The sequence below is a fragment of the Anas platyrhynchos genome, chromosome 29 (genome assembly GCF_047663525.1).
Source record: "Anas platyrhynchos isolate ZD024472 breed Pekin duck chromosome 29, IASCAAS_PekinDuck_T2T, whole genome shotgun sequence".
In the NCBI taxonomy this organism is placed as follows: Eukaryota; Metazoa; Chordata; class Aves; order Anseriformes; family Anatidae; genus Anas; species Anas platyrhynchos.
Window position 1 is genome coordinate 3,516,934 of NC_092615.1, and position 12,578 is coordinate 3,529,511.

The following is a 12,578-nucleotide window of genomic DNA, read 5'->3' on the forward strand; positions in this document are numbered from 1 at the left end:
ACACATGCTGAGGCTCTGCTTCCCAGGAAGTGACTGGATATCTGCCTGCTGATGGGAAGTAGTGAATTAATTCTTTGTGTTGCTTTGCTTCCACATGCAGCTTTTGCTTTCCTTCCTTATGATAACTAACATTATCATAATCCATGAGTCTTTTTGCTTTCCTTCTATCTTCTCCGCATCCGAAGGGAGAGGGGAATGAGTAAGACACAGGATGTGTGCTTGGACTGAGTTGATCTACCACACCGAAAATTTTTGAAAGTTTTACTTTATTTTTCCCTTTTAGTGTTTAGGAAGGGGCTGACGGTGTCACCTTCCTTTATGAGGGAATAAGGGAATATGTGATAAGGGCCTTCCTCGCATTTCTAAGCCACATCCTGGTTACCAAGACAAGAAGCAAGGGAATGCCCAAGAGAAAAATACCTCTTTTATACTGAGCACAGGGATTTATATATATTTAACAAAAGAGCCACAAGGGGCCACATGTGGAATGAGAAGGATCCACAGACACGGAACAGATATGCAGTCAGTTGGGATCCCAAGGATTGCTTTGGACATGAGGTTGTTATTAAGTGCTGAATCTTCATGCCAGGGAATTGAGCAGAAATTCACTCAGAATTGAGTATCCCTAGTATATATGCTTGAATATACAGCTCCTAATGCTGTGTTCTGTCAGTGATAATATGAAAACATGTTTCTTACCTCTCTCACACTGGGGGCCAGTGAATCCATAGACACATGCACAACGATTTGGTCCAATGCAACGACCTCCATTCTGACAGCCGTTTTCACAGACAGCTGTTTAGAAAGAGAAATAGAAATGATTGATTTCTGCTCTCAGTAAAACCACAGCATGAACTGTGTGGTGCTGGGAGGGCTTGGAATATCACCTACTTTGTGGTGTTCACCTGTCAAGAATCTCCACATAGTGAACATACAGAGAAAAGCCTGATATTTTTTCCCAGAAAATGACTTCCTGTTTATGAGTGAAACCATTTATAAAAAGGCTATAAACTCTCATTTCATTTGAGAGGATTTCCTGTGCTCTGGAATCTCAGCTCATTCAGGTCAGCACTGGGATTTAAATGTTAATGTCAAGACGAATCAATACAAATGACAAACTGTATAAAGGCAAACATTTAAATTCAAGGAGAGGGGAACAGGACAATGATGAAATGTGAGAAAGGACCAGTCAGCATCTTGCCTTGCAGAGTAAAGCAGGACAATAAACCAAACCTGTTATTTTGACCACACCAGTATATCTGCAATCAGGACAACATGGTGGTCTTGCTTTACATGGCAAACAGAGGAACACTTGGATGGATGGATAACACCGGCACAGTGTTAGTGCTTATTTTAGGTGGCATTGGCATTGACTTATTACTTCATAACACTATGGTAAGATGTGCTCATTCGGTCTGGTGGTAGTATCAGGAGATGATGCTCTTCAGGACAGAAATAACTTTTCTGGGGTTAGAACTGGGGCAGGGAGTCCCTTTGTAAGCAATAGGTAAATGACAACAAGCCTGAGAAAAGTTGAGAAGATAAATTCAGTTTTCACTGTGAACAATTCAGATTTGTCTGTGGCAATTGTGTGGTACCACTGGCTGGAAATACCCATCTTCTTCAGACCTGTCTTCAGCACACCCACACTAGCTGGCGTTCTTTATTCTCTCATATTTTAGATGTAGAGCTTAGGGATATGGTTTAGTGGGGACTGTTAGTGTTAGGTTAGAGGTTGGACTCGATGATCTTGAGGTCTCTTCCAACCTAGAAATTCTGTGATTCTGTGATTCTGTGATATTCTGGCATAATCTGAGTGAATAGAAGATGAAAGGCCAGCACTCACACGTAACACAAGATCAAGCACTTTAACAAGTCCATGTGAGAGGCTGAGATGGGCAGGATGCCACTGACCTATTAAAATCTCAGCAGTTGTAGTGACTAATTAGGACTGTTGCAACATTTCCTAATGTTATTTTTACAGGTTTTCACTCATTAAACTACTCAGTTGCACAACATCACTGGCACATTAAGGATCAGAAGACTATAATCTCACTTGAAGGGTGAAATTATTATATTACAGCTGAGTGGCTGAGAGGCCAGGTGCTGCTGCATATCATTGCCTTCAAAGGTTACACCCATTTTAGAACTGAATAAGCTGAAATCTGCTTTGCTGGAATGCTGCCAATGGGACTCTCCATTGTTCTCCACCCTCTCAGTGATGTGTTGCCCACATCTGAATCATTATGAAAACTGTGTTGAGGATATTATAGGTGGAGCTGGTAGCAACACATATTAAAAGTTGCCTAGTCTTCTCCATCATAAAGCCTGATTTGCACTTACTTATAACTTTCCCAAGCTTTAGCTATTCAGAATGAAATTTTCCATATGGTGTGTCTGCCTTCAGTTGAACTTTTTGGAAAGTTTTAGAAAAAAAAATCATAGAATTGTAGTATAGTTAAAGTTAAAAAGGACCTCCAAGGACATCTAGTCCAACCATCCCCCTACCACCAATGTCACCCACTAAGCCATGTCTCCAAGCACCACGTCCAACCTTTCTTTGAACACCCCCAGGGACGGTGACTCCACCACCTCCCTGGGCAACCCATTCCAATGCCTGACTGCTCTTTCTGAGAAGAAATTTCTCCTAATTTCCAACCTAAACCTCCCCTGGCACAACTGAAGGCCGTTCTCTATAGTCCTATCACTAGTTATCAGTGAGAAGAGGCCGACCCCCAGCTCCCCACACCTTCCCTTCAGGTAGTTGCAGAGAGCAATGAGGTCTCCCCTGAGCCTCCTCTTCTCCACACTAAAAACCCCCAGTTCCCTCAGCTGCTCCTCACAGGACTTGTGTCCCAGGCCCTTTACCAGCTTCGTAGCCCTTCTCTGGACATGCTCCAGGGCCTCAATGTCCTTGTAGTGAGGGGCCCAAAACTGAACACAATACTCGAGGTGTTTTTCTAAAAATATTTACAGAAAAACAATACCTAATTTCTACTAGCATGGTCCACTGTAGGAAAACGGGATGATCAGCAAAACCTGCAACTGCTCTTCCTGGCATGGGGGATTCATGCTGAGAGCCAGGACATGTGCAGTCTAAGGCAACTTCCTTACTGTCTTTGATGTGAGTTTCCTCAATCTAAAACTCGTTTCATACTCTGCAGAAAAAAGGTACAAGTCATGGCAAGTCTTCACTTTGAGATCAGCAGCATGCTAAGGTCAGCACTGGCGGGATATGTTCACTGTGGGGTCTTTTAAATGCCACACAGAAGTTTGGATGTGCAGTTCTGTGGAACCAGAAGGGTGGTTGCACAAACCATTGGCATCAATTCTCCCAGCCTGGCCATGCAGAACAAATGTAACATGTCTCCTAATGAGAGCAAGCTGAGATTCCAATGGAGAGGAGAATATAGCGAGGCCATCAAAGTCTGAGCTGCAAACGATAGATCAGTATGTGTAAGGTGTACTGCATGTGTTGCAAGTACTTACGCTGTCCACAGTATGTTCCGGTATAACCTTTCTGGCAGAGGCAAGATTCGTCATTGCAGCTTCCACCATTCATGCACCTCACATTGCAGGTTTGGACTGTGGAGAAGAGCAGGGAAATATTAGAAGACAATGCAAAAAATCATCTGTGACAGGAGGTGGATACCTCACAAAAAACTAAGGGTGATACTAAATGTCCTTTTTTTTTTTTTTTTTTTTTTTTTCCCAAGTTAAATGAATTAACTTGAATTCCCATGACAGGATATGAGCCCACAGTGTGGTTAAACGCTTGCACTTTTACTGAGCTATAATCACCCCGGAGTTTCTTACAACTATAAACACCATAGTCTGTTCCTTAGCCCTTAGACAGAAGGTATTTTTATTGTTCCTGTACCTGGTAGTATTGAACTGCTGAGACAATGAAAAGCCACGAGTCTTACAGGCAGTGTAAAACTATGAGCAGTTCAAGGGATGTGATTCTTCAAGTCCATTTTGTACAGGACAAGGCAGGACATTGTCCTTTCTACAGAATGTCCTGCCATAGCTCATGTGACTGGGATTAAGGGCATAATTACTCATATTTCCCTTTCTTTTGTGACTCCATCATTCTAAACATTTTGTTTTTTGTTTTTTGTTTTTCTTTTAGGATATGGCATTTCAAGTATTTTCATTTATTTTTCTTATTGTTTTAGATTTCTGCTCCATTTTCAAAATATGCTTTTCACATTCTGGGCTGTCAATCTTTAAAACATCTTCTTATTAGAAGCATGTTAAAAGACCTATGAGATGTTTTTGGAGGTATAATTTACTTCATGGAGGAAAAACATCAACTTTTAAGATATTTCTTTTCCTTTTACAGTGATTATGTGGCCTTATTGATGAGATTTATCTCATACAACAAGGTTTCAACAAATCTGAAAAAAAAGCATGTATTATCTAGTCTTCCTATGTTAGAGTTCAGTTTTTACATTAGATTATGGAACACTGATTGTGAACACTGTAGAAAAACAATTGTAATAAATAAGAGTCAGTCAGTTTTACACTGACGTAGACACAAAGCTAGTATTGGATTTAACTGTTTCATCACTATTCAACAGTTAAGGATGTGGTATTAAATTAAAAGAGCCCCAAAGGGGTGGTTTATTGCTAAACACTGAATTACAAATAGGTCAAACAGCTTTCCTTCTTTAATTAAATGCATGAACTATGCAGTCTTCATTTGTGAGATGTGACAATTCAAACTGCAAGTGCCTCAGGTTGTAGTAAGTTATGTGAAAACTGTTTTGCAGCATGTACACTACAGCTCCTGCATGCCAGGAAAGGAAGAGCTGTGATTTGGCAGCTTGAAGAAGTTGGGTCTGGAGAGTGCATACATGAGTGGATACTCAGATGTGGCTTGTGTATTCTCTGTACATGTAACATCAGCTCCAAAAGAGAAGGGTTAGGGTTAGCATAATTGAAATGGCTGCCCAAAAGGTAGTAGAAGTCAGAAGTATCCAATAAGGATAATTACATGGTTCACGCCTTGTTCATAGAAAGCCTGACAGGAAGAAGGAGTGGAATGGGAAGTCTCAGGGCTTTGCATTCAACATGCTCAGCACATGTGCTGTACGTTTAATCCATGCATTTCTAGTATGGTTTGAATTAGTCATGATGTCTACAATTCCTATGGCTCTGTGGCTGGAGATCAGGCCAAATTTAGATGAAAGCTTAATCATTAAGGAAACTGAGCTTGAGGCTTCAAAGCATTGCCCAGATTGTCAGACATGAGACCAGTCTCTCTGGGAAATGGCTCTGTTTCCAGCACATTCTTACCCTACACCCCTCACTACAATTAATCAGCACTGGGAAAGCAATTACATACAACAAATCTGGGAGGGCTGCCCAGAGACAGTAGGAAGAAGTAGCTAGGAAGTGTCTGTCTGTCAGAGTTGTCCGTCTGTCGGAGCTTTTCCCTACAGAGTCTCCTGAGTTTTGCATTCAAGGCATTCAGCAGGGGGTAAGATCTGGTGAAGTTAAGAAATTTTAGTAGTTCAGGTTCTGCACATAAGAAAAGCCTTGACACGCATCCAGAAATTTTCCAACTAATTGGCAAATATACTATTTCTAGCCCTGCTTAGGTCCCATTTCTTACTTTTGCTGTAGTCCCAAATGCCCTGAGGTCCCATCACCATTTCACTTATCTCCAAGGCTAGCATCAAAGGGTCTGCTAGATTTGGAGTGCTGAGGAAAATCTTTCAAATAAGAATTTAAAGGCCTATTATTCTTTGTCAGGATTTTCCAAGCAGAGACCAAAGTTCTAGGAAAAAGAATGACAGTTCTCCCTAGTTAACTTTTCCCATTGGATTGGATTAGTTCTACATTTTATTTTAAAGGATCGGTGTCTGCAGCTGTTCTGCCAGCCATCAGCACTGGAGTTTGCAGACAGGTTTTATGTCTGCTTATTGACTACTGCTATCTAAACAGTCACTTGCAAATTACTCCTAAAATACCTTACTCTCCCAAGTAAGAAACTGAACTTTTTGTTATGACAGAGAGAGGCCGAGTGGCTTTTATTGCCTCTGGAATGCACTATTTGTCTGTTTTACCTCCCTGAAGCATTCATGATAAATGCAGATCTAAACATCCCCACAATGAATGCCAGATTTAACGAAGCCTCTGCAGAGAAACCTACCCCTCCACCCCCACCCTCAACCCGGAGCACATGCTGAAATCCACCCCAGGCTCAGAGGAATGCCAGGTCTGTGCCCAAATGTATATACTGCTTACAGCATTCCTCGCATTCCTCTGTGATTGCTAACATATGGACCCTCACTCCAGAAACTTTTGTGTCTCCAGCACCTTCCATTCAGCAGAGCATTTGGGAAGGTTTGCAGAGCTATGCACGCATAGGCTTCAGCGCTGTGCACTTTCTGGGGACATCTGTAGTGTTGTAGGACAACGTGGCGCTTTGGAACTAGATTCTGGGAATTTTCTTCTTTCAGTCACGCCCCGAATGTGGTTTTGAGGTTTGAGGGGTCTAGTTCTCTGGCCTTCAGTCAGATGCCTGCAAGTCACTTCGTTAACAATAGTTTGCCTACAGATGGGCAATAATGGGAAATAAATTTCTGGGTTGTCTCTAGAAATGGCCACGAGATCTTAAAAGATGTTATAAAATCCCATTAAAATCTGCATCTTGCATTGTCCTGGCAAAATCATCCTTCTCAAAACAATACACAGCTCTGAACAGAGACACAGCTCTGCTCCTTTGCTTGCAGGTTTTTGTCTGTTTCTTTGGCTGGTGTTTTTGAGTACTCTCATCATGTATGTATGGACAGACCACTTAAACATTCAGGTGCAAATGATCACCCAATATCTCTGCCCACATCTGGAGATCTGGAGTGCAGGTCAGCCCCGATTCACGAGAATTTGAGAAACAAATGAAGCCCTTTCAGGCAGATCTGCTTATGCATAGTCTGCACTGACTTGGGTGGGTGGTCTCTGTGCTGGTGGTGGCCCTCATCTTGCCAGCAGGAGTGCAATTATCTGCACCCAACAAGCTCTGAGGCTGTCAAACCAACCTGCACACAGTGATGCTTCTCAGACAGATGCCCCTTGTCTGCCCAGGGAGAGATTGGGGCAGTGAGGGAAGGGAGTGTTAGGGTCTGCACACAGAGATCCTACAGGCCTCACTGGCTCCTCTCATGTATGGGCAATAGAGCTTGATATCCAGACCCGTTTTCTCTCTTATGTGAAGGTTTCAAATAGTTTTGACTGCTTCTTTCTGCTGTTTAGAGAGTAGAAAGAAGTGTCTGGAGCTTTCTGCAGGTAACCAGCAAAGGCAAAACTACTTGAACTATTCCAGTTCAAGACTCGGTGTAAGGCATTCTTTCATACAATTATGTATAGACTCATGAGTGTGGGTACAAGGGCTTGTTGTCTAGCCAAGCTTTGAAACTGCCCAAGCAGGGAGATCTTCCACACCTCTGGTGACCTGTTCCAGCATTGCACCACCCTCCAGCGTAAGAAACTTCTCTTTGTGTACAACCTGAACATCCCAAGCTGCAACCTATGGCCAGACACTTCTGTTATCTTGCCTGCCACTACTGAGAGGGGTTTGGCTCCACTGCCTTTGTAGCTGCACTTCCAGTAATTAAGACTACGACTGGATCCCTCACTGACTCCTCTTCAACTAAATCAGCCCAGCTCCCCCAGTGCATACGCCATTGTGTCACTGCAGTTCTCTAAAAACACTGGGCAATTCTCTCTGATGTTCAAATCACAGCCTACCAAAACTTAATAAACTTAGCATTGGAAAAAATAATTATTTGGTTAACAAAAGCAGTGACAGATTTAATTCAATTTCAAGGAAAAGCCAGGAGTGGATGGACTCTTTGGCAGCAGTGTTGCTATTTGCTGCTGGGAAATTCAATTTCTGTATCCTGTATGATTTTTTATACCAAAGTAGTAGAAATCACAAAAAACAAACAAACAAAAAAATAAATCAGGTTACAACCTTGTTGCCCATTGTGACTGGGAAAATTTTAAGAGAGCATATAACTAATTCAGAGGGAGGACAATCACTAGCAATGTCTTCTTACCTCCAGCTGAGCCACAGTTAGGAGAAAGTTGTCCATTGGAGCACGTACACATGTTTGGCCTCGAACAAAATCCATCACCACAAGAATTCCTGCAAATTGCTGGAGGAAGAGAAGGAGACAGTGATTAGCACAAGGTGCTAGTCTGTGAACTTCCTCACAGGCTCATATTTGGCTGCCAAAAGGGTGTGAATTCACCTTGCTTTAAGAAGAAGAAACTGAGGAGGAAGCTGTGGCACCTCCTGAGGACTCTGCTGTGGGCAGAGCAACAGAAAGAAGGACTCCCTCATTCCCAGGGCATGAATTCCTGGAGAAATCTTCCTTTTATCACACACTTTGGCTGGGCCCTTTACCTTATTTCTATTTCACCCAGCAGAGGATGGGGAAAATGTGGCACCTTTCACTATTTTTACCTGCTAAAAATGTTTCTTATCAGAGACAAGTGACATTCATACTGAAACAGGTTTCCTTATATATATATATATATATATTTTTTTTTTTTTTTGGTGGGGGTATTTCCATGCAGCATTTTGCAGTCCGTAGTTTGGCACTGAGCTAAATGACTGTTACTGAGATGCAACTCCTGTTGAATGAGGGGCTGAGCCTGAGTCAGCCAGAGATGCATCAGCAGGATGCCTTCATATCAATCTATCCTTTCTTGTCTGGGACCCCTGCTAATCTCTTTCCCTTCCTGTACCATGAGAGCCAAGAGCTGACAGTATTGTTCCACCTGTGTAAGCACAGATTTCATTAGAGTCTCGTGAAACTATCTCATCTCTGTGTTTTTTATAAATACAATTATAAGGCACAGTTCCCCGAGGACCTCCAGCCCAGATGGCATGTTTTACAGCTATGAGAAAAGTCAGCAGACAACCCTGAATGTTGCTAACCCTGCATGCCACAGAGCAGCCATTTGGTTGTAAGTTCCTTAACCCTTCACTGCAACCAGCAGTGAACTGAACCAGCATTAAACTGAAGACTTGAATACTTCACGGGGCGTCCACTGCCTACAGGGCAGTGGATTTCCTAAATTAAAGAGGATTTTCTGAGTTTGCTTGTCTCTTCCCATAAGGAAAAGAGAGGATGCATAATTCTGTATTTTACCACCACCAGGGGTGAAGTCAAATGCATTTAACTCCTGAGTCATTATTCACTTTTGTTTTTTTAGTGAGTAGAATGCCCAATGCAGGCATTCAGACACTGGCACTGGCTACTCACAGTGCACAAGGATGCATAAACTGTTCCCATCACTCATAATACACTTGAAAGTATTTCCTTTAAGAGGAGAATATTTGTGGCTCTGGGCTCAGTTTTGTGCATCTGAGATCCCTGACATTAGGAAATACTGGTATTAGGAAACATGAGGCAATTCTCACTAAGATGACTTCTTTCTGAGTTGCAGTTTCATCTCTGAAGGTGGAGTATCTTCTGAAATATGTAACCTGTATTATGTCAGAGATTCTGCAAGATGACCCAATTTTTTTCCTCAACTTGAAACCTCCCACTGTTAATTATTTTTAGGAAGTTTTGCAGAAAGCCATTCCAACTGTGCTCTAATGCAAAAGATTCCTTCAGAAAGCTAAAGTACAGGGAGATACAAGCATCCTACAGTGCTATCTGCTATTTGGTGTGTCCAGGATACAGTTAATATATTCAGGACACTATGCATTTACAGTGTGTGTTTGCTATGTTTCAGCATGAAGCATGACCAAATGCCAGTACCATTACACCTATCGTCTCCAGTAAGAATCTCATTTATTTACCCCTGAGATGATTTGCAATTCCCATGGGAACATCTTCCCAAGGGCAGACTCCTTCATCTCTCCATAGCTTATGCCTTTACCCTACAGAAATGAGCCATAGATCCTAAGCCCCTTAATGGATTTTATAGGTGTATATCAGCACTTAAGTATATAACAACGACCTACTCCAAATAGCAAAGCTATCTGCAAAAACAGAGATGTGATCTATATAAATCAGCATTCTCCTTTAGAAAGAAGACACTGAAAGAAAAATGCAAATTCCTGCTTGTGGACCCTTTCCCATGACAACATGCTTCCAATGGCACCATCCAGATCTTGTCTGAGCAGCTAAATTATTTCATCTAAATAAGAGCTCTAAAATTACTTTTCTGGAGTCACTAAAAGTGTTCCTTTGAGGCTAATCTTCTAAGCAGGCACACAAATTGTCAAGCAACAAGGAACAAAGTGGCAATTTGGCAGAAGACAAAAGGCCATGCATTAAATGGGACCAATTGCAACAACCCTGTTTTAATCAAGGCGAGCAGAGATGAGAACTCCCAACAATCACTGCTCCTTTCCCAGTGGATTATGAGATGTTTTGTCATATGCTGAAGCGTGAGATGTGTATTCCTTCCCACATGGCAGTTAGCTCCCTTGGTGCCCTTAACAGGAAAACTGATACTCACGGACAATGCACTGGTTCCCTCCGGGCAGCGTCTTCCAGCCAGGGCAGCAGTAGGAGTGGAACCTCGAGCCACAGACATTGGGTCTGAAAATTAAAAACAATTTTTCCTCTGTTTCTGTACAGTGCCATTGGATATTCAGCACTTATTATCTCTGTATGAGAGCACTTGAGTAGTCTCTTGCATGATATTTCTCTGCCAAACTCCATTCCCTCACCCTGAGCTTAAACAAGCCATGTTTAATTCCCACCAAATGGAGTCAACATACATTACTTTAATAACTGACTCCTGACCTCCCTGTGCAGAAAGCCCCAATTAGCTACGCATTTGAGTGAAGGGAACTGAGGGCACATATGACTGCTGTTGTTTCAGCTATAATGCGCTGTGCTAGGATCATGGAGCTCAGAGCTCAAGCTGCACAGAAGGAGCGCTTTCTGACAACCACTGGCTTCATAGAATCATAGAATGGCCTGGGTTGGAAAGGTTGGACAGAGATCATCCTGTTCCAACCCCCCCGCCACAGGCAGGGCTGCCACCCACCAGACCAGGTTGCTCAGGGCCTCATCTAACCTGGCCTTGAACAACTCCAGGGATGGGGCATCCACAACCTCTCTGGGCAGCCTGTTCCAGTGCCTCAGCACCCTCTGAGGGACAAATTTCCTTCTAAGGAAGGGAAGAAATCTTCTAAGGAAGATGAGCTTCTAAGGAACATGAGCTTCCTGCTGATCTGATGGCTTGCACAAAATGTACAGCTGTCACCTCCTTGTGTCCAACACAAGTGCCTCCTCCAAACTGAGAGACACAAAAGAGACTCTGCAGGAGCTGCCTGAAGTCCATCAGGCTGTCCGGAGAGGTCAAGCTTATGTGGCTGAGTATCTCCACGCTCATTAGTATTTGGAGTAAATGTCTCTTTCCACGTTCTTCTGTAAACTGCTCATGGTGAGGGGGTTTGTTTGCTGCAACCGTAGCAGCCGACACCAGATCCACTCCTGCACCTCCGAAATGTCAGAAAAAAACAGAGCCCCAAAGGCTTAGAGTGACCCTATTAGGACTATGGAGGGGTGAGGAATTGAGGCACAGAGAAGTCCACCATTACACTTACCCAGAGCATGTATGTAGGCTCCCAGTATAAGAATGGGGCCATATCCACAAAGTTAGACACAGCCAGTTGAAGACACGCATTTCCACATAGGAACAACAAGACCTAGACACCAGACAACCTTAGAAATCACAGGCAACTGGGTATTTTGATAACCTGAACAGGGCAAGGGCATCTGTTTCTTGTGCACATATCTCATCAGCCCTGTGTATGTTAGATAAAGTCCCGCTCTTCCTTTCTGAGTGGCAAAGTCATGCACATTCCAAACCATCAATCAGACAGGCTGGATATAGTTTTCTTCATCTTCCCCTTTTTTTTTTTTTAAAAAAAAATCAATGTTATGCATCAAAGAAAGCTAGAAAACCAGCCCAAGCATATAATTCAGCATGGCATTTACAACGTTGTGCCATGCTACACATCTGTAAATGAAATAACAGACTTTCAAAGAAAATTTCCCGAAAGAAAACAAGAAAGCCACAAACCCATGTGATACCCATAGTCTTGTGACACTGTCAAGTGTGGACTCTTGAGAACGCAGCCCCTTGCAGAGATGCTAGGGCTCTACCGAAGGATCAAACATGGGGGATGGCAGTAGAGACATAAGTGTAGACAGTGTTCAAACCTTGGCTGGACACTGGCCAGCAATCCTCCAATGTGTTGTGCAGTCCCTGAGGGATCACATCTTTTAGAGAAGCATGAGAATTTGAACTCAAATAAAGAGTGAAAAATACACTTTGGTAATTTTCCAGTTTGCAGTAATCCTCATTGTCAAAATGGCTTTATTCAGGGTCTGAGTTTAACTAGCTTTTAGTTTCAGGCATTGGATCTTGTTATATCTTTGACTGCTGGATTGAGCGAAGTCACTTCCAAATAGACCAATGTAGGCTCTATCACCCTTTCATTTTCTCTTTGACAAGGGAAGGAAAGTATCAAACTAGTTTATCAGGATCCATGGACCCAACTTTAAATCGTTTGTTATTCATTATGCTAT

The 12,578-nt window shown here is 42.6% G+C and overlaps 1 protein-coding gene across 5 annotated transcripts in view; it reads right to left on the bottom strand.

Moving 5' to 3' along the window:
• The window catches only part of LOC101790805 (fibrillin-2), a 116,513-nt gene that overhangs the window by 80,578 nt on the left and 23,357 nt on the right, over positions 1–12,578 (bottom strand). For all 5 annotated transcript variants that reach the window (XM_038169201.2, XM_038169199.2, XM_072029151.1 and 2 more), the window contains exons 3-6: positions 10,492–10,574; positions 8,067–8,165; positions 3,490–3,585; positions 700–795 (exon numbers count right to left, since the gene is read on the bottom strand). In XM_038169201.2, coding sequence (XP_038025129.1) covers positions 700–795; positions 3,490–3,585; positions 8,067–8,165; positions 10,492–10,574 — 374 coding nt within the window. The remainder of the gene's footprint in view (positions 1–699; positions 796–3,489; positions 3,586–8,066; positions 8,166–10,491; positions 10,575–12,578) is intronic.